At 41.8% G+C, this 22,094-nt stretch overlaps 1 protein-coding gene across 7 annotated transcripts in view; it reads right to left on the bottom strand.

Moving 5' to 3' along the window:
- The window catches only part of Dennd1a (DENN domain containing 1A), a 488,183-nt gene that overhangs the window by 232,186 nt on the left and 233,903 nt on the right, over positions 1-22,094 (bottom strand). For 4 of the 7 annotated variants that reach the window (XM_051166832.1, XM_051166835.1, XM_051166833.1 and 1 more), the window contains exons 6-9: positions 15,189-15,272; positions 12,836-12,905; positions 6,972-7,052; positions 3,439-3,492 (exon numbers count right to left, since the gene is read on the bottom strand). In XM_051166832.1, the coding sequence (XP_051022789.1) occupies positions 3,439-3,492; positions 6,972-7,052; positions 12,836-12,905; positions 15,189-15,272 (289 nt within the window). The remainder of the gene's footprint in view (positions 1-3,438; positions 3,493-6,971; positions 7,053-12,835; positions 12,906-15,188; positions 15,273-22,094) is intronic. The other 3 variants (XM_051166834.1, XM_051166836.1, XM_051166838.1) reach the window with 1 other exon arrangement.

Here is a 22,094-nt window from a genome sequence, read left to right as displayed (position 1 = left end):
AACCAAATACTTGTAAGCTATAAGGATGTGAGTTTCCAAAATGGATAAGATGATCAATGCCTAGGCCAATGGGTGAAAATGAATCCACTAAGGTATGTTATTGTTCAATTTCAGGATATTAGAAGTCAATAGATCATAAAAAATAACAATAGGGATCAAACTGGTCAAACCGCCTAAGCTACACGAGTAAAAAGAAACCAGTAAGCATGCATTCACATTCTGAAAGGAGAGTTATTTGCAAACTAGAATTCCACATTCGCACTGTACAATCATGCAAGCTCAAAATTGTTCCCTTCAGCAACATACTCTCTCAGATACTGCTGGAGAATGCTTCCTGAGAATGACGGACTAAAACCAAGAAAGAGAAAAGTGTTAAACCCAAGATCTCATCTACAACAAGCTGTACAAGAAAGGAACCACAATCTAATTGCTTCAGCAGTTCATTCGAATGCAAATATTGACTGCTGATTTAATATAACTGTCCCGTCCCCCCATAAGGCTAGAGGAAGAACGAGAGAGGAGAAATAGATGGATAAGAGACAGTTTTTTGTCTATGTGGGTTTCTGGGAAGGGGCATTGAAATTCTTATCTCACATAAGAAATTCAATTAGGTGATATATGAAATTAAAGAAAATCTTGAGATGTAGCAACAGGGACATATTAAAAGTATGGTAGGACCTAGAGAGATACCTGAGTGGTTAAGAACATTGGCTGCCCTTCCGAAGGACTCAAGTTTTGGTTCCCAGCACCCATATGGTAGCTCACGATTGTCTGAAACTTCACTTACAGGGCATCTTATGCCCTCTTTTGGGCTCCTTGGGCAGTCACAATTATGTGAGATATACTCACATAGTAACACAAACCTACTCATAAAAACAAATCTTTAAAATAATGATGGAAAACACAACTGCTAAAAATGTGGAAGTAGCTGCTTTTGTAGAGTAAGTATGGAGTACTTGGAGATACAGGCCTTTTCAATTACTATGCGATGCCATATGATTTCTAAACTATTTGTACTATTGAACAAAAATATTAAGGTTGGTAGTGTGGCTCAGTTGTACAATGCTTGCCTAGCAAATGTGAAGCGCTGTGTTTGGGTGCTGCGACCACAGACACACACAGATGTGAACAACTTTTGGGATAATTTAAACTACAAGTACAATAGTGAACAGTATGACCTTTATATTAAAAATATGCTATACACATAGGTTATCAGTCATAGTCATTCTAAAGTTATAGAGAATGTTCTGGGAACAGTCATCAAACTGTCCCCATAGCTTCAGGGTTGGGGAGGAATGGTGATAATTGGGACTTGCATTCATTTTTAATATGAACTTTTCTGATAGATTTTGAATGAGATGGGAAACTGTTCTTAATATACCATTAGGTGAAAAAGCAACTATGGAGGTGTGCATTTAGCATGATTGCCATTGCATGTTGTTAAACTATAGCTCCTAAACTTACTTTAAAAAAAAACCCACAAGAAATCTTTTTGTCCTAAGTATTATCCAACTCTTAATTTCAGCAGTGATAAATTAACCAGAGCTAAAACCACAGGAACAGACACCCAGCACATCTATCTCCCTAGGGCTCCATGAACACCCTCAATGCTCTAGGCAGCACTGTCTGACGCTACAAGGAAAGGAAGACAAAGCTTGAGAAGCATTTCCTCTGAGATCTCTCTCTCTCTCTCTCTCTCTCTCTCTCTCTCTCTCTCTCTCACACACACACACACACACACACCTTTTCTATAAACCAGAACTTTGAACATGCCAATAAAGCAAATGAAACCCTGATATATTTACAGAGGCAGGAGTAGAGATTGCAATGTGATAATCCTCCCAAGTTACTCTCTACCCATATTACATTGATCTTAACTTCAGCCACATTTTTCTATATATTTTTCTTACTTCACACTTTCCAAATTTATTGGAAGTATTTATTTAGCTTTTTACACGTTTATTTTTGTCCATTTGATTAAAATATAATTACCTCATTTTCCTCCTTATCTTTCCTCTGCCTAGCCTCTCCCAATTCATCTTTTCAAGTTCTTTTTTTCCCCCCTGAGACAGGGTTTCTCTATGTAGCCTTGGCTGTCCTGGATACTCTTTATAGACCAGGCTGGCCTCGAACTCACAGAGATCAGCCTGCCTCTACCTCTCTCTTTTCATGTTCTTAAAGTCTTGATTTGTAATTCTACTATAACAATAAATTAAAATTTTTCTAGTTTTCTTTGTTGTTGCTGTTGTTAGTCTTTTTCTAATCTCTTGAGCTGATTTTCTACAGTGCTTTATAGAAAAACCTAGGTCCTTGCACACATCAAGCAAGTGCTGTGCACTGAGCTATGTGTCCAGCCCTTTGACTTCTTGAATTCCAACTCAACTTCATTGTTTTTTGAAAAGCATTTAAGGCTATGAAATTTCCTTTTTGGGGTGCTTTTGGCCACTTCTTTTTAAATGGAAAGGAATTTTGGCACCTGCTACAATATAGTAAAAATTTAAAGGCATTATGTTAAATGAAAAAAGCCAGACACAAAAGGACAAACAGTATATAATTCCACTGACATTTGGTGCTTGAAAGTAGGCAACAATCACAGTCAGAGAGTAGAATGATGGTTTCATGCACTGAGGGTTGTTACTTGCTAGGTTCAGAGCTACAGTTTTGAAAGATGAAAAAATTCTGAAGACCAATAGAATGTAAATGCACTCAACACTACTCTATTGCATCCTATGGAGTGAGCAAGAGCTTACTTCATGCTGCTTGTATTTTACCAAGCACCTCTCTGGTGGCTGCTTTAGGCTTCATTCTGCACTGCATGGTTTATAATCACGGTAAAATACCGTACAGATGTGTCCTAAGGTAGACAGGGCATTAAGCTTGTTCAGAGAGCCAACATGACCCTACGGATCTGCCACTTTAGCTCGCTGCGTCCCAGCCCTTGTGAAGATGGGCGTTCTCCTACTTCATTTACTACATGCTTTCTGAGAAATGGACAAAAGAGTGTGGTTCTACTTATGTGCACTTGCCCTAATAAACTGTTAGCTAGGAATTTCTTTGCTAAGAACATTTCATCTTACTATAATAGAAAGAATTTAAGTTTCCATTGTGACTTCAAATGAAGATTTTTGCAGTGGACAATGAAGAATCTTATCAGTGAAAATGCTAAAATGCTCTTCTAATAAGTGATTTTAAGCTATGTAAGAATTTCCTAAAAAGATCAGAATTAATATCAATGACTAATAAGTGATTACTTTTGAGAAATATGAAGAACACCTCTCCTTGTATGTACTTTATAGATATTTTCAGTTTGCTTTTGCTATTATAACCCATTGCTCTTTTTACATTTGTTTTAGCAATTACACATGAAATCATACCCTTTTGTTTTAAAAACACAAGCAGTAAACAAATAAATGTAATGCTCCTTTTCCAAGTACTCACATTCTCAGGTATGCTAGGAAGCTCTCTGGTATCAGGCACAGTGAAGTAAGAATGCTGGAAAAGAAAAAATATAATCTGCAGATTTTTTCAAGATGATCTAAGCTTTATTCCAAATTTAGGTAAATGTTCTGAAGCATCTTTCCTTACTCATATGATTAAGCCATGTTTCTGTTGTAGGAAATTATCCACATTAGAGCTGCTTAGGCTAATGTTAGACCATGCTAGGAGCAGTAACACATCAGCACGAGAATTAATGTCTCTGGGGAACATGAATGAAAAATTCAAAGCTTAAGTCTAAACTCCCATGTGATATTTGTGGGTTTCTAAACATAAAAAAGTGGCCAGTTCTGTAATGTATTGTTTAATAGGGCAGTGGATTCTTAGAATCCAAATAACAGTAGGAGCACACACTAAGTGATAGGATGTCCCAACCCATCCTGCCATTCCATTTTAGCATCTGAGGTCATATCAATCTACACTGTAGTAAAATAATCTGCTCATATGAAGCTCAAGACGGTACCAGGCAAAGGTCTCTCACTTCATTTGAAAGGGCCACAGATTGCTAATGGAGAATAAGCTCCTGACTTGCAGTGTGACTGTCATGGAGCCTGGGTGAGGTTGAAGACTTGACTTCAAAGACTTGCAATGAGGCATCTCCATGTTTGTAACAAGCCTGTATCTCCAAGTTAAATGAAAATTGCCTGAACTAATGCCACCTCCTCACTTCATTCAAAGGCTCAGAAGATAATGGTAAGTGGCACTGGAAGGAGCCTTGTGCTGGCCAATTAAAGATGGATTGTGAAAGGCCAGGAAAGGTCATGTGCAGAAAAGGGTCAGCTTAGCCATGGCATGAGCTCAAATCTGGACCTTGTCTTGAACTCCTTACTCCTGGGTAATGGGAGAATAAGTAGGTTTCTAGAAAAGTCAATTGTACAAGCTTTCTAAAATAAAACCTCCTGGAGACAAGTTGTACCAATGATGGCAACAATGAGCCGCTAGTCTGACACTCAAAGGATATTTATTGAACACCTGCTTACAGAAAATTTTAAACTTCACTTCTAATTGCCATGATAAAATTTGAAAATAGATATTATCTGCATATTACAAATAGACAGATTAATGTCCAGAAAGGCAAATATTCTAAGATCATGGGGAAAAACTAGGTTAAAACCAGAGCCATGCAACTAACCACACCCAGCCCCTTTCCCCTGCATCAGACTCTACACCTGAGCATTTATGCATAGAAACGTGAGGAAGCAATTCATACGTAAGGCCACAAAAATGGCACCTTATTTACTCACTATTTCATTTTGAAACAGGTTTCACTATGTAGCTCCAGCCATCCCAGAACTTGCTCTACAGACGTTGGCCTTGCACTGATCCTCCCTTATTTCTGCTTCCAGAATGTTTGGATGACAGACATGCACCACCACACCCAGCTTAACAGTTGAATTTTGTTATACAATTATTACTGCTTAAGTTGTTAGTTTTCATTTCTATTTTTGTCAATCACCTCCATCAGCTACACAGGAACATTCTCTTGTAGAAAGTGGTTAAAGATACAAAGCCCAGGCTTTGGCATTCCCTCAATATATTTCTATTCCAAATGAGACAGTAGCTCTTCAACATAGAAATTCATTTTGGGAAGAAGAATGTCTAGTGAAGAGGGGGGAAATCTGCCTTTACAGATGCAATGGATTGTAAAGAGTGAGCCAGCGTAACTCCAAACCAACTAGTCCCCAGGCTGTCCTTTGAGATTCTGTCTTGCTCCATTGCCCATGAAATGCTGGGGACCAGGGGAGGTCAGAAACATTCCTAGAATCCACTGGAATGAAACAGCTGCACACCCAACAGTTCCTTCTGCCCCAAAGCTGGCTTGTCCTTGAGGCCTGACAGCATGCAGCCTGTGCAGACATTTGGGGAAGGAGTGGCCTTTCCTCCCAGGCAGCTGGTGACCTAGCCTGGCTGCTCCACAGCTACCTGTCGGATGTCATTACAGGCTGAAGCAGTGAGATCAAGCTGTTTAGGAAAAAAGACTGAGACAAAGACAGGGTTGCTCTGCTTCAGTGATGTCTGGGTCTAAAGCTCACATGCTCATCTTTTCTACCAGTCTCTACTTCCCTATGAGCAAATCCCCCATTGGTAAATTCCTTTCCTCTTTCTTGCTTCCCATCTCCCTCCTTACCTCCTCGTCCCTTCTTCCTATTAGCTCTGTCAAAGCTAGCACATCATTGCTAAATTGCATGACTTTACTTGCATACCCTTTCTTCTCTAAACCTTTCCTTGGTGACATGAGAATGTTAAAGTCCACATTGGGAACAATTTTAAACACCAGAGATAATATTAGTATAAATTAGGAACTTAAAATAGATTTGTTATTGTTATTGTTATTGGCAATATTGTGGCTTTTTATACCATTCTGGTAAGACACATTAGTTTCCCTTATGAAGTCAGATACCTTCCTGATCCCTGAAACCAGCACTGTTTCTGCTTCTTGAGAAGCTGGGAGAGAAAACTCTCTAACCTTCTAGACTTGTGAGATAGGGTGACAGGTCTGCATGACAATGGGTGCCTGACCAAAGGGTGTCTACCACAGAACTCTGATTAAGACATGACAGCTTCCGCTGGACCACGCCTTTAATCACAGCACTTGGGAGGCAGAGGCAGGTGGATCGCTGTGAGTTCGAGGCCAGCCTGGTCTAAAAAGTGACTCTAGGACAGCCAAGGCTAACACAGAGAGACCTTGTCTCGAAAAACAAAAAACAAAACAAAACAAAACAAAGACATGACAGCTTCCATCTAAGAGATAAAGAATTTAGTAACTGAATTATAGAAAAGATCCTACACACCTCTTCTGATTTCTTATGTGACAAATAAGGAAGCTGAGCCCACATAGTTAAAGGTCACTTCAATCATTAGCAAAATAGACAACTGGAACAGAGATTTCCCATCAGGTGGTTCAGAGGAATTTCTACCATAGCCCACCACACAAGATGTGCAAGATGTACCTCAAAACACTTAAAAAATGAGTGCTGTCGGCTAGGAATTATGCTCAGTACTTTTGCTCTGCCTTCAAGTGATGGAGACTAGGAACCAGCTTACTCCCATGGGATGGAACTAAGTCTACAGGAGCATGCAAGGGGACTGGGGCCAAAGAGAAAGCCTGTGAGGTCAGGGAAGAATTTCTCAGAAACAGAATAAGGATGGTTCTGAAGGGTGCATGAGTTAACAGGAGAGAGGTAGTGTTGAAGACTGAGGACCTAGAGTAGAATTTAACTGTGCTACAGGTAGCTAAAGATGGGATAGAAAGGCTGACAGGTCCACCCATCCTATTCTTTGAATCTGTGACTTAGAATATGAGCAGTCATTTGAGAAGCATCTATTCTTCAGTGACTCTCAGCAAGAGGGAGAATCCCACACTCCAGCCTGCCTCAAACCAGGGGCCCAGGCTAAGTAAGAGTGTGGCTATGGCCTCTTCTGAAGATCCATACAGACATGCTTGTTTGGGGTGGCCACCATCTTGCCCCACTTACCACGCTGAGGTGAACAGACTCTCCAGGGTCAGGGATAGGAAGTCTGTGTAGAGTTTCAAGAAGTTCATTCCACTGACTTTCCTGAAAGAAAGAAAGGTGCAAGTAACAAAAGCTGGGACCTGTGGTGAGGTCTAGACCCACAGAGAGATTGGTGGGAGACAGTGGCCCCAAGACAGAAATAGGTTTGATATTCAAGTAGGGTTGGATAAAAGACAGTGCTTATGGCTCAAACACAAGAGCTAAACTCATCCTCCCACAGCAAGTTTGACATTTTCTATTCAGTCAGACACCTACCATGACCACCTTTTATGGATCATATACCATAAGCTCTCAGCAAATCTATCCTTTAAACTCCATAGCAACAACTTCTAAATGCAAACAATCTGAGCTTCAAGGGCGGGGGTGGTGGGGAGAAATAACAATGACACTGTGGATCTTGTCTTCATCATCATTACCCTCAATTAATTTTATTGAGTGTTCACTGGGTACATGTAGCAGCCTCCAATTATGGAAAGTTAGAAATGAAGCAAGTTCACCAGCACGTGATACAGAACAGCAGCCGTGCATTTTAATTAGGGAAACTGAGCAGCTGAACAACATACAAAGCAGCACAAATTATTCGACTCAAAACAGATTCGCCTTTAAGATGCTCAAAACAACAGCGCTCACAAAATGATCCAAAAGCCACTTCTTCCCTGTAGAATTCTGTGCGCTAATAAAAGGCTAAGTTTACAAGGGCTGCCATGTCCTAACTACTGGATCCTTCTAGCCACCCACTTAGGAATTGTGAAGAGTGAAGGACTGAACTGTGAAGCACTGGTCTCACATTGGACAGTGGGCTCCACAGCCCAGGGAAGGAGGCATGATTGCAGAGTCTAAGTCCATAGCCCTGTCTGCCTCTGGCAGGGAGCCTGAGATGAAAGGGAGGAACCTGACTTACAAGCTTGCTTCAATCTGGGCTCTGACAATCAAGTTTCTCAGAGGACACAGGTGCTTGAACATGTATGCACAGGGTTAGTTTTGCTCTCAAGCAGTTTCATGCCTAGAGGATAATTTTAGAAATAAACAAATGCCCTTTCATTTCCTCAACTATTTGAGAATGAGTTGTTTACATTATACCTTATCATCTACACACACACACACACACACACACACACACACACACACACACACACGGAGATACACACACACACACACACACAAACACACACACACGAGACACACACTCACACTCATGGTTCCTCTGAATAGCCATGTTTAATCACCACAACCAGGAAGTATGCCTCAGCCCAGTATGCCATCTAATCCTGTCCAGCTGTGCCAGCTGTGTTGTGCATGTCCTCATGACAATCAAACCAGTCTAGAAGCATGAGTGGCCTTTAGCTGGGCTAACTCTTGAGTTCTGTTGGAAAAGCTCTCATCTTTCCTAGATCTGTAGGACTTGACCATTTTGCAAAAGGAGTCTCAGCTGTCAGATGGCTCCTCATGAATCCCAGCTTGTCCATCATTGATGATGCTTTCTTGTCACTTGACTATTTCACCTCAAATCTCTACTGGGAAACCTCTCCCTCTGGCATTTAAAAAGCATTTTGTAGCATGACATTTTATGTAAGTATTCGTCCCTCAAGCTTTGAATCTAGCTGTTTATTTATCTTGCTAGAAGTGCATAGCTTTCATTTGCTGTCAGTGTTTGCCTTGACCCTCCAGACTAAGATAATCTCTTGGCCCTTTACTTTGCTTTTGTATCTTGAGGACATGTCCCCATCATGTTTTGAATACTTTCTTAATTAAGGGCATGAAAGATATTTTAGCATCGTCATATACATTCCCTACCCGAGTTGGGGAAGTAATCCTTTCTTCACACAGCCAGGACTCTGTTCCTGGGGGAGAATTGACAAGCTAGTTCTGAGAACTGTGTGTAATACTTGCTGCTTCTTGAGATTGCTGACACCAGTCCTTCAGTGGTCAGAGCCATCAAGTACCATACACACAGGCCACCACAGGCCTTCAGTGGCCAGAGCCATCAAGTACCACTCAAATACCACCACAGGCCTTCTTCAGTGGCCAGAGCCATCAAGTGCCACTTACACACTGCCACAGGCCTTCAGTGGCCAGAGCCATCAAGTAACATCACACAGGCCACCACAGGCCTTCTTCAGTGGTCAGAGGCATCAAGGAACACTACACAAGCCACCACAGGCCTTTTTTAGTGGTCAGAGACATCAAGTAACACCACACAAGCCACCACAGGCCTTTTTCAGTGATCAGAGCCATCAAGTACCACACACACAGGCCACCACAGGCCTTTATATCTCAACTTACTTTTGTTTTCACACATTTAAAGTCTTAGCTGCACAATAATGTTTCCAATTCCAGGCCAACACAGGAGTCATTCCTGTTCTTTCTCTGCATAGTGTGACTATACTACACATAAATAAAAGCCTCTCTCTATCTTGCAGCGAGGTCTCTACTGCCCAACCCTCAACTGCGTGTCTTCCTATCTCATGCTCTGGCACCAAGCACTGAGCCACCACTGTTGTTTCCTTCCTGTTCAGATCTCCGCAGATCCCAGCTGAGTTAACATATCACATGTCACACCTACTCCCCCTCTACCACGTACACACTCCCATCTCCTTTGGCTCCAACACCCCAAGCAGGTTCAGGTTCCTTGTCATTCCTTCCATGCGGATTCCCTTTCTGCTGTATTCAGGGTCTGACAACATTGTGGCCATAGCCCCACCTTATGCCACCACATCTGGTGACTTTCAGGGTCACACATACACTTCCTCAAATAGAAGCATACCTCATCCAACAATCACATTACTTCTGGATACAAGAAGACAGTTTTTAGGGAAAAATATACTAGTTTCATTTGGGTCTTGGTTTCCATGGTTATATGATGTGTGTGTGTGTGTGTGTGTGTGTGTGTGTGTGTGTGTTCTTGGGTGTGCCTATGTATGTGAAATCTACTGGCCAATGTCAGATATCTTTCTAGATTGCTGTCCACTTTGTAAGACGAGGTCTCTCAGTGTATTCAGAGCTCCTTTATTCAGCCAGGACTTATGTCTAATGAGCTCCAGGGATCTGCCTGTCCCTCTCCCTGAGTGCTAGGATTTGATGCAAAAGCTGCTTGCCTATCTTCTATATGGGCGCTGGAGATGTGAGCTAACATACTCATGCTTGTTGACCAGATACATAATCAACTGAAATCTCCCCTCCTTTCAGCCTGTTCTAATCTGGTAACCAACACCTTTTGAACAAGCCAGCTGTAGACAGAGTCCCTACTCTGTATCATCATAATTCCTTTGGCCAGGCATCATGGGTGAGGAGAAATAGACTCAATAAGCCATGTGACTGATCTCAGTTTCCCATACAGCAAAAGACAGGAGCCTCAACAGGTCCAGAAGACAAAAGCGCTGACCCCAGAGGGTTATACATAGTTTATTGTACCCTTCCTTTCCCAAGGTTTCCTTTCTTCCTATTTATTTATTTATTTATTTATTTATTTATTTATTTATTTATTTATTTATACAAGGGTTCATGTAGCCTGGACTAGCTTCAAACTCACCTAATTGGCAAGTAAGCTGCTAACTGCCTGAATCCCCATTTGTAGTTAAGGATGGTTTTGAATTTCTGATCCTCCTAGCTGCCTCTCAAATGCTAGCATTATAGTTATGCACATCTTTAGACACATTTTTAAAACAGTAGTAAGTTGCAGTGTTGGTATAAATGTGAGGTACAAAAACATGAATCAATCTCTAGTTCAGAGATGTGTTACATGCTTTTATTTATTAAAGACAACTTTCAAATTGAGTGGAAACCTGAATGTCTGACCAAAGCTAAATGTGCACCAGAAATCAATGAATAGATCCCAAGACAGCCTGCTACCTCATTCATCAAAGATGCCAGTTCTCCTATGATAGAATTCTTGACCTGATGCTTCTTTTCATACTGAGTGTGGTAAGCAAGAGAGATGCCATTTCTCTGAACCATTCCTGCCATCTGTTGTGACCTCAGGAACACATTTGCTAGCGAGTACAATTCACTCAAAGAAAAGATTTATCCATTGTACACTCACTTTCCAATATCCCACCCCTGCTCCTGCCAAATGGCATTTCCCAAAGCAAGCTTCAGGGAACCCCACAAATCAGGATTCTGTTATGGATTAAAAAGCACTTGGAGTAAAATGAGAAAGCAAGCACTGAAGAACAAAATTGCCTCCACTGCGGCTCTTTTGTGAGCCTATATTATAGGAATCATATGAATAAAAGAAATACAGATTTGGGGCCCTTTAAGGGCAATAATATGGAACTATAATTTTTAATAGAATATTTTCAGAATTCTATGGAAAAAATCAAACAGAAAAATACTTATGGCATTTAATAATTATGCTATACATTACTTTATCTTAAAATATTGTCCTTTCCAATAAGAAAAACACAAGAAGTTAGATATACAGGTAAATATTCAACTCATTCATAATGGTGAAATCTTTAACTAGACAAGTTCAACAAATGCGATCAGTGACAGTGTGGGACTCACTGTGTTGCAAAAAGTGTACTTCAAGAAAATAGTGCAATTCTTTTGGAAAGTAGTTTGGCAAATGTATTATAAATGCTTATGTCCACTCCAAGCTTACAACTGCCTCTCTGAGATTCTCAGAGAAGTAATAAAAACTGAAGAAAATGTTTTATATTCAAAGATTTGAGTGGCTGGTCTCCCTCTTTCCATATGCCCCCCTCTGTGTGTTTGTATATGAGGGGTTACCTGTGCACATGTGTGTGCACACATATGTATACATACTATACTCACAGGGGTCAGAGGAGATATTGAGTGTCCTGCTCTAACATTATCTTTTCCCAGTGAAACAAGGTCTGCCACTGATTCTGGACCTAGGCTGGGAGTCACCATGCCCTAGTAATCCTCCTGCCTCCACCTCCCATAGTGCTGGGGTTATAGGTGTGCACAGCTGTGTAGCTGTGCCTGACCCTCACATTTCTGTTAGGGTTTCATTAAACTCAGGTTCTCAGGCTTGCACAACAAATACCTTTCCGCCGAGTCACCTCCCCAGCCTTTGTACTTCTTATAATAATGAAAACAAAAATCTCAAATAATTAAAAAGCCCCATAAGAAGAAACTGTTTCAGAGAGCAAAGGTATAGGATATAATGTTAGCCATTAAAAAAAATACTTAAACAGTATTACCAATAGTGTGGGAAAAATTATTCTGTGACAATACCTCCCAAATACATGTGCTTGAAGAGTGATACAAACAACCTGTGTCACTCACAGTTGAGAGCTTAGGTTAGCATGCCATTTCTTCCAAAGTGATTAAGGTAAAACAGAACTGTTAAAGAAACTCCTGACCCTTACAAAAATTAGTATAAAAATACCACAGAGCTTTATCAAAATGGAGATTGAGGCAGCTGGTAAGTCACCTGCCAGTTAAGTGATTTGTAACATGGCATGAACAATTTAGTGTCTGCCTTTGAGAAATTATATGTCATTATACAATGAATATATTGTGAATTTTTAGGGTTGTTGGGAAAATGTGATATTAACACTGTGAACAGGAGCAGTCTAGTTATTATTTCCTTACCTTGGAAGGAAAAAAAAAAACAAGGAAGAAACATCTAAAAAATTTATCAATGCTTATTTTAAAGATGAGGAAAGGCATACTAGGTAAGAAGTGATTTTCTTTTTCCTTCCACTATTTTCTGAATTTCTCAGCCTTTCTATGATGGGCAAGCATTACTTTTTTCATAAATGTTTTAGTGAAATAAATATAAGACACATGTCACTTTCATAATCTTAAAAATTAAAGTTTACCTGTTAAAAAGAATTATTTTTTAAAAAGGCAAATACCTGTTGTTTTGTCGTATAATCTGCCAAGATGTTAAGGAGCTTATAAAATACCTCGAACCAGGGGAGGTAGCTGAGGAAGACAAAGAAAAACAATAAATATTAGTATGCAGGTCAAAAACTCGAATGAGGACTTAACCCAAACCAAAACATTTCAGGTTTTCTCTATATCCTGAAGATTCTAGCCATGGCTGATAAAACCCAAACTGGTTAAATGTTAATTATTTCTGGGCTTTAAAAAACATGCCTGTGTGAGGCAGAACACTAATTGTCCATTTTGAATTATTCCTTTGTCTCAAAACTAGACCAAGTTCATAGAGAAAAAATTCAAACTAGAGCCTGCAATCAGGCACCACATTCTAGTGGCCAGGCCTCTCCCACCATCACCGTATCTATTCTATTTCTTATGATTAGACACAAAGCAATACACAACATGCCTACTGTTGGCCTCTGCAAAGTGTCTTACATGCCCTGTACAACCACAACAACAATCATGTTAGCATATCAGACTTTCTGCCTCTATTGCACCTGTGCTATACTGCTGTAGCAGGAATGGATAGCTCTGTTTCCTCTGCCATCTAGCAAGTCCTGACCATTGCTCTCTTCAACTCACAGGATGGTCTGCCTGCAGAGTTCACTCTTGAAGTTGACCCTCTGTGTGGTTGTCAGATTGAGCTATCAAAAATACAGTCCTGGATGGGCCTGGCCAGAGAGTGCGAAGCTGCACAGGCAGTCAATGCGATGCAGCCTTGGGGTTTCTTCCCCTAGTCCTCCCTGGCACTCAACTCCTTTGATGACCAAAAATACAAAATGAAGAAAGGTAATCTGGGGGCTAGGGGATGGCTAAGTGTGTGTAGTGAACCTGGGGACCCTATGCACCAGCAGCAAAGACCTAGGCATGGATCAGAGAGGGCACGTGTAGGGCCCAGACACAGATCATCCAATAGCCTGAGGAGCATCCTAAAGAAGGCCTGGTGTCAGGAGGCCACCTGGGTAACTAAGTAAAGAGCAAAGGCAAGGAAGGGAAAGGAAGAAAAAGATCCTGACTGAAGCCAGGTCAGGATCTCTGGTCCTTCCTGGGAGCCCTCTCCTCCCATAGACCCAAAAGATGACCTACTAGAGCCTTCTATAGTCTTGTTAGCTTTGTCAACCATGCCCTGTCTCTGCCATCTCACCTCCCAACACCAAGTGCCCAAAGTGGGGAAGGATGAGGGATTTTGGGAAGCCTGACCCTCCCATTGAAGGATACGATTGCCAGCATCCTCTCTTGTTCTTCCCTACTATCAGCTTGCTACTAAGAAATAACTAAAACGAACTGACTTCTTCCTCCCCCAGAAACAATCTAAATCTGCAGAACATGTGCAGTTACTACAGTGGCATCCACTGCTATGGGACACAGCAATCCATGCTTCTACTACTTTCTCTTCTTAAGATCTTGACCCACTCTCTGGCTCTTCTCTAGAGACATGCAGCTTTACACTGGGTATACCAGGCATCACTGAGTCTGCCCAAGCCAGTATACTTTGGCCCTTTGCTCCCTCAGGCCTTCATGGACTAGTTTAGTTGATGTCTGCTCATTGTTCTAATAGCCTGAGGCCCTCTTGCCCCTACATCTGTGCTCTAATTTGTTCCTCTGTAGTCATGCATACACTACTATTACAATGTCTCCCCCCACAGCATAACACTCAACAGCATGGCTGTGTTATCACTAGACTATGCAGAGAGGAGGGAGCACACCTTCCATCACTATGTCCTCAGCACCAAGACCAAGAATAAGTTTTGGCCCTACGTTCTGAGTTCACACTTTATTGGGAATCAATCTCTCTCTCTCTCTCTCTCTCTCTCTCTCTCTCTCTCTCTCTCTCTCTCTCTCTCTCTCTCTCTCTCTCTCTCTCTCCCCCCCCCCTCTCTCTCATGAAGACTAGCAGACAGCAAAGGCTGTCAGAGCCATTGAAGAGTTAGTAGAAGTATCCTCACCCACAAGAAGCATACCCTGCCCCCACATTAGCAACGGTCCCAAAATTACTGAGAATAGGCATGAGAGAAGCTTGTTGCTTTGGTCTGCTCACATGTGCAAATCGTGTTTGTTAATAATAGATAGGCCTGGACCCAAGGCAGGGCCCAGATGTGGCATCCTGCCTGGGAGAGGGGATCAGCACCCTGTACAGATTACTGCTGGATCACTGAGGGTAATAAATGAAGTGAGAGGTAATAGAGAGGACAGATAAAGTGCACAAGCTCCTATCTGTGACGTCTGTCCGAAGCCAGAACATGCTACTGTAAAATTTAAGTAGCTTATCAAAATATACTGATAAGCAACTTAACTTTTCACTTCTATGACAGTATTATCACTTACGTTAATATGTTTCCATCATCTCTGGCAGCCACATATGGACTCCTCCAGAGCAAATGGCTGCTGCCACTCTCCACAGCACTAGCTCTTGGGGAGCAATGTAAACATTCAAAAGGGATTAGGCACGAGATAACATGCTCTCTTCCTCTTCTGCTAAATAACTCTCCATGAGCTAAAAGCCATTAGAGAAGAACAAGGAATCCCCTCCCAAGAAAACCACACAGATTAAAGGACTCGGTAAACAAACCCAGGCAATGGTTACAAGTATTTCTTTTCTTGAAAGGAATAGCACTAGGTAAAACTAACTACTTAAGTCAGGAAAGAGGAAAAAGCAAGCTGGGAAGAAATAGGCCACAATCAGAGGAAAGCAAAGTTCTGCTCTTTTTATGAATGTGTACAGGAGGCAGTACAGCAGGGCAGCCTGCTTCTCCCAGACTGTGGAATTTAAAAAGTGCATACTAAAGTAGTTTGGGACGACTAATCAACTCACAGACAGAGCCTGGCATGCGTCCTGCAGCCTCAATAACCTCACCTGGTGAGGACCTCCTGGCCCACAGAGCTAGCCAACTTCACTTTACCAGCCTCTGCCTCACCTAACCAATTTCTTTGGTTATGGTAGGCAGAATCCTTTTCCATGGACTCTTGGTAGCTAGCTACCCAGGAAGCCAGGCACAACTGTTCCCCACATGTTGTTTCCTGTGTGCTGACAGATGAATATCTAGTGATGGCAGTGCTAGGGTTTTGAAATCAAACTGCAGCTGTCTTCTTCAAAGTGTCCCAGCTTCCCCAGCTAGGAGGCCATGGTTCACAGCTGAGCTCTGTCTGCTGGCACTTCCCATCCTGCTTCATTAGTGCTGGCACCCGGCCTCACTACCAGGAAGCTGCAGGTGAGGACACAGAGCCCTCTCTCCATCCCGTGTGTGTCTGTCAGCAGTGAGTAAATGGTACTTCCTGGTCCCCACAGGAAACAAGCACTCTATCAGATAACTCCTCCCTGGTGGCTTCCAGGGCCCAAAACTCTTAGGTATGATTGCATCTCCCTGCAGGAGAGCGCTGTATTGTGGGCTCAGCCCAAGTGGTAGGACTAAAGACAAGTAACAAGAAGGCCACAGTCCTTGTCCAGAAAAGAAATAAACATAAGAGAGGGTGTCTAGGTGGGAGAAGCCAGCTATCCTTCTCAAGCACTATTTCAGGATTTGGGGTAATACAGAACCCTAATGGAGCATTATCATGACCTCAGCAGTGGAGAGGGAAAGGTAGGATCCATGAGCAGAAGGATCACAGTTCAGGGAGCTTTGCCCTCATATGTCGATCTGTCAATGGGGAAGTGCTGTTCTGTGGAAATCTTAAAAAGGTTAGAAGAGTTGGGGTCATGTCGCAAAGACCTCTCCACACAGCCTGATGAACATCATGGGTCCATGGAGGCAGTGTAATCCTACATTCCAGATACTTTAATAATAGCCATAGTGTGTATGGACATAAAGCAGCTAGCCTGAGTGTCAATACAGGCTGGATGAAAAATTTCCACTTCTCAATGTCTCAGCTTGATGAGCTGCTCACTCCAGAACTGGACTCAGGAACTGAGTGCAACTGAGGCTAGACTTTCTGACTTGTGATCTCCCTTTACCAGATGGGTGGTTAGAATAGCCATCTTACCCAGGGTGTGTGTGGGGGGGGGGGGAGGGAGAGAGAGAGAGAGAGAGAGAGAGAGAGAGAGAGAGAGAGAGAGAGAGAGAGAGAGAGAGAGAGAGAGAGCGCGAGCGCGTACACATGTGAGATAGGATTTCAGGTCTGTATTCAGCTAACCACCTGAGATAGAGAATGGAAGCTGAAGCAGAACTCTGGCACTCAAGAGGGAGAGAAGGGATGATAGCAACAGAAATGACGTGGAAAGTCAAGGAGAGAAAGAGATCATCTGGTAGGCAGCCCTGTGTGAGAATGATAAGAGGAGGGAATCAATGCAGGCAGCCAGAAAATATGCAAGCAAATGAAATGAGAAAGATGTCTATGGTAGGAGGAGGTGGTAGTTTCATCTAAAATGTGGATCCTAAAACAGCGAAGGAATGTAGCCATGTGGGAAGGAAGGTGTAGCAGGAACATGGTGACATAAAGGGAAATGATCAAGAAACTAAACATGCAATAGAAAACCTAAGTCTTAATATCAGACACATGAATTAGAAATATGGTTAGGGAAGAAACAGGAATGAATCCTGGCTGGATATAGCTATGAAATCATATCATACAGACAGCTAAGACACGGAACTATAAATACAAATATGCACATTCAGATCTCTCTCTCTCTCTCTCTCTCACACTAGTATTTGCCTGAGAGATTTTTTATGTGGCCCAGGCATAACAGTATGTAAAATAGGTATACAAACCAAATATTTAATAAGAATAAATCATAATGAAGTTCATCTTAAACTATTCTTCAGCAAACATGTAATTTTACTGTTTACTGAATATAAAAAACAAATTTGCATAATAATCAGATGGCTTGCTTGCTTACTTTCACATAAAAAGTTAAGTCCTGACTAAATATTTAATACCACAGATAGAACATCATTAATGATTTTGAGTTTATCATTATTTTTGTTTGTTTGAGATAGGGTCTTGCTATGTTGTGATCAATATTTTCACTTTTTAATTGTCAATATGGAGAATGCTGCTTCACACAAATATTCAGTGCAAAATGGTAGCAGCTCAAACAATTTTGTAAAATCAAATATTCTAATGCTATACAGTCTGATGGTATGCTACTTTGATACTTACTGATGGTAGGAAAATATTAAAAGTACTTGCTTTCTATAACCAAGCCACTGTTTTGATAAGAGAAGAAAAGCTTGTGAAGAGATGAACACCCTGCAGTTGACAAAATAATAGATCTGAATCTGAGCTGAGGTGTTTCCTAAAGCATTGTTGACCATGGTATTATGGATGAGCAATGCAGTACAGACAAGCATGACAAGAAACACCAAGATTCATTTCATATTTGGTCTTGAGTTACTTTTTCCTTTCTGGATATTCAAATGTCTTTATTGTTGACAACTGTATGTACGTGTGTATATATGATCTCAACATTCAGCTATAGTTTAATAGCCAGTACCTAACTTACAGACCTAACACACACTGAGAGGTGCCCAGTCCACTGCTTAAAGCCCTCTTCTGGGCCTCCCAGCTTACTGTTCTTGCTGACCGTGGCTGTGGGAACTTTTCTTTGGAGCCCTGGTATCAGAGTCATGGGTTCCTTATACATACAACAGAAGACCTAATATATGTCAAGCAGAACAAGTCAGAAAGCAGAACCTCAGCAGGAGGAAAATATTCACCAACAAGGTGTAGCTGCCTCAAACAGAAGTTGTCATTCTGTAGCATCTACCCTTGATCCCCTGCTAGAGTTTGCCAGTGTCCAAATCACATATCAGCAGTCCATGAAGTAAATCATAACCCACAGTCAGGAGGCAGATTTCACAGAGACAATTTAGGGAGCTGGACACCTGCTCAGCACTGACAAATGAAGACCTGGCAGCACCAGCCCAGATAACAAACAAGTATGAGAAACATGATAAAAACAAGCATGGTGACACAACAGATACATCAAAAGGAAATGATTTCAATATCAAAGGACAAGAGAAGCCTTTGGGAAACTAAAGTTCTCTAATACTTTAAGGAAAAAGAAAAGATTCTTTTCTGGTTATGCTATACAAGTCAGACATGAAGTGCTATCAAGGCAAAAAAAACCACAACTCCTTCCTTCCCTTAGAAACTCATCCGGCTCATGAATTATTCTGTCTAAGAGTTAATACATTGTTAAAATTAAAAACAAGATTCTGTTGAGTAAACTTGTTTCCAAACACTTAGATTTACTCTTCCTAGATAAGATCCTGAACGTTCTCCCATTTTTACTATGCACTGGTGGCGTCTGTTTAAATGGACACACTTTAATCCCAGAACATGAAGATGCCTTGGGCTTCCCCCACATGAAGCTCCCCAGAGTTGACTCCACATGCTTGTATTTCACTTTGCTATTAGTATTAAGTTCCTGAATACTGACTGTCCAACTCTGTGTGTGTGCTTGGCCACAACTTCCTGTGACAGACAGTAATCATTGCTATAGGTACTACAAAGGCCAGGACCACTGGCACCATAGGATAACAGTCAGCCTCTTCTTGTTAGATGGGAAACCCAACTTAGCAGGCAACATTTTGGTTAGGAAAATAACCCAGGATTAAAAACCAAAGATGCCAACATCCTGTTGGAATGTGACAAATAATCTGAACATTGGAGCAAATGCTTATAGTGGATCAAAGGAATAGCCACAGAAGATTTCTTAGCCCTTCCCTAGCTTCCAACATAAGTCAGTCTATCAATTACTCCTCTTCTCATTGTCTTCACTGAAAACCTAATTTTCCAAGTGCAGATGAGCCTTAAAAGCATCCTGTAGCAGACAGTGTATCTGTATTTTCTCCAAATGTACTGAAGAGGAAAGCACTGCCATGACTCCACTCATCTACTTCTATACCTTTCATCCTTTTCCTTTCTTCCTGACTGCTGGTGGGTGGAGAAGGAAACACTTAGGCCCCCATGTGGAGCCTTCCATAAGATACACCCCCTTCCCCATTACCCCAGCATAAAGGAACTCTCTCTTTTAGGCACAACACAAACCAATTGTGGGTGCTGGCCTAAGTTCTCCACCTCAAGCCTTAGAGCTGTGCTGTGCACACTCCTTTCCAGGAGATAAGCACACAGCTCCTTCCTGAGCTAAACACTTTAGCTTCCTTCAGAGAAGAGCTCTGTGGAGTTTGAAATGGCAGTAAAGTCCCAGGCCAGCAACACATTACTTTCCAGTATATGCCTAGTACTCCTCTGTCCCTAAATCTGAAGAGCTCACAAGATGAACAACTTGTACCAACAGAGAATGCAGTAGCACTGAGACAGTACAGTGATAGAGGGTCACAAGAGGACAGAGCAAAGATCTCAAAAGCCTTCTCAAAGAAGTGGCACCACCAACTGCACAGAAGGAAACTTATCAGTTGTAGCCCAAGCATGCTCCTCCTTCCCCATCTGTGAAATGGGGATGTAACACCTACCCTTGAATGGCTGTTTGGAAGCTACTACATGGCTGAGTAGAGTATCAAAACACATCCCAGCTGTGCCTGGAGCAGCACTAACTTTCTTCACCCTGCTATTGCTGCTCTCTTACTGCTAATGAGACCAAAAGTCAAAGTAAGAGAAACACACCCCCTTTGGGAGATCAAAGCCAGTCCTGCCCAACCTGATCCTTATGCTTTGCTCACAGCTGCTAATCTTGAATTGTAAATTTATTATAGTATCCAGTTAAGCTCAAGAATCTCTGATTTATGCCCATAATTAACATCCCATTGTTAGAGCTATTACATGTACACAGGAAAACGTATTGTATGTACCAAATGACTACAAGTATTAATTTGTATTATGAGGTGAGCAGACAGACAGACAGACAGACACACACACACACACACACACACACACACACACACACACACACCTCCTGTGAAACATCCGAGCTTATATACACTTGGAACATACACTTGAATTTGATTTTGGAAACAAGGCTTCTTTTTTTTTTTTTTTTTTTATTAATTTATTCTTGTTACATCTCAATGGTTATCCCATCCCTTGTATCCTCCCATTCTTCCCTCCCTCCCATTTTCCCCTTATTCCCCTCACCTATGACTGTTCCTGAGGAGGATTTCTTCCCCCTGTATATGCTCATAGGGTATCGAGTCTCTTCTTGGTAACCTGCTATCTTTCCTCTGAGTGCCACCAGGTCTCCCCCTCCAGGGGACATGGTCAAATATGAGGCACCAGAGTACGTGTGAAAGTCATACCCCACTCTCCACTCAACTGTGGAGAATGTTCTGCCCACTGGCTAGATCTGGGTAGGGGTTTAAAGTTTACCACCTGTATTGTCCTTGGTTGGTGCCTTAGTTTGAGCGGGACCCCTGGGCCCAAATCTGCCTATCATAATGTTCTACTTGTAGGTTTCTAGGACCCTCTGGATCCTTCTACTTTGCTATTCTCCCATGCTTCTCTCATCTAGAGTCCCAATAGGATGTCCTCCCCTCTGTCCCAGTTTCCTGGTAAGTGAAGGCTTTCGTGGGACATGTCCCTTGGGCTAGTATGCAGATGTAAGTGAGTATATACCATTTGAGTCTTTCTGCTTCTGGGTTAACTCACTTTCTCTCTTGATGGGTGCCCAGTAATTGCTGCTTTTAGAGGGAGTGTCTGCTGTCTTCTTTTCTGTGGTAGTATGACTATGATTGAAGGAGACTGCTCTGGAGGAAAGCATGGGGCACTCTGCTGTTATCACTGGCGAAAAGCTGCTACTGGGAGACCTTTGAATAGTATCACCTGCACTGACAGGGAGCTGTAATTCTCAGTATTTTCCACTGAGCCCAGAGAGGGTGAGCACACAGGCCTTTCATCATGTTCCCTGGAGTTTATGGGGCAGCCTACTCCTGTACTCAGACACCTGCAAGTTTCCCCATTCAGATCATCTGACTTTATGGCTGGAATTACAACTATAATATAATATAATGGTCCAGTGAGGTTCTAAGGCAGGCCCACCTTACCGAAGGTTTCATAGCCTAAGAGAGACATATGCTGTCTCTACTATTAAAACAAAACAAAACAAAACAACCCCCCCCAACACACACAGAAAAAAGACAAAGGCAAGAAACGGTTCTATAAGAAGCCCTGTCTTACTTTTAATAGTAAACAACAAAAGTAATTATCCCATGGAGATGCTACTTGACATCATTTTAGAAAAAGTGAAAGCTACGAGGGATGGGGGGGCACGTATAAAGTGTTAGGTGCTTTGATACAGTACTTGTAGCAGCTATATGAGGACTGTCCTCTTTTACAGAT

Source organism: Acomys russatus, chromosome 24, assembly GCF_903995435.1.
Source record: "Acomys russatus chromosome 24, mAcoRus1.1, whole genome shotgun sequence".
Lineage (NCBI taxonomy): Eukaryota > Metazoa > Chordata > Mammalia > Rodentia > Muridae > Acomys > Acomys russatus.
The sequence above is the reverse complement of the archived record's forward strand: the minus strand, read 5'-3'. Positions and strand labels throughout refer to the sequence as shown.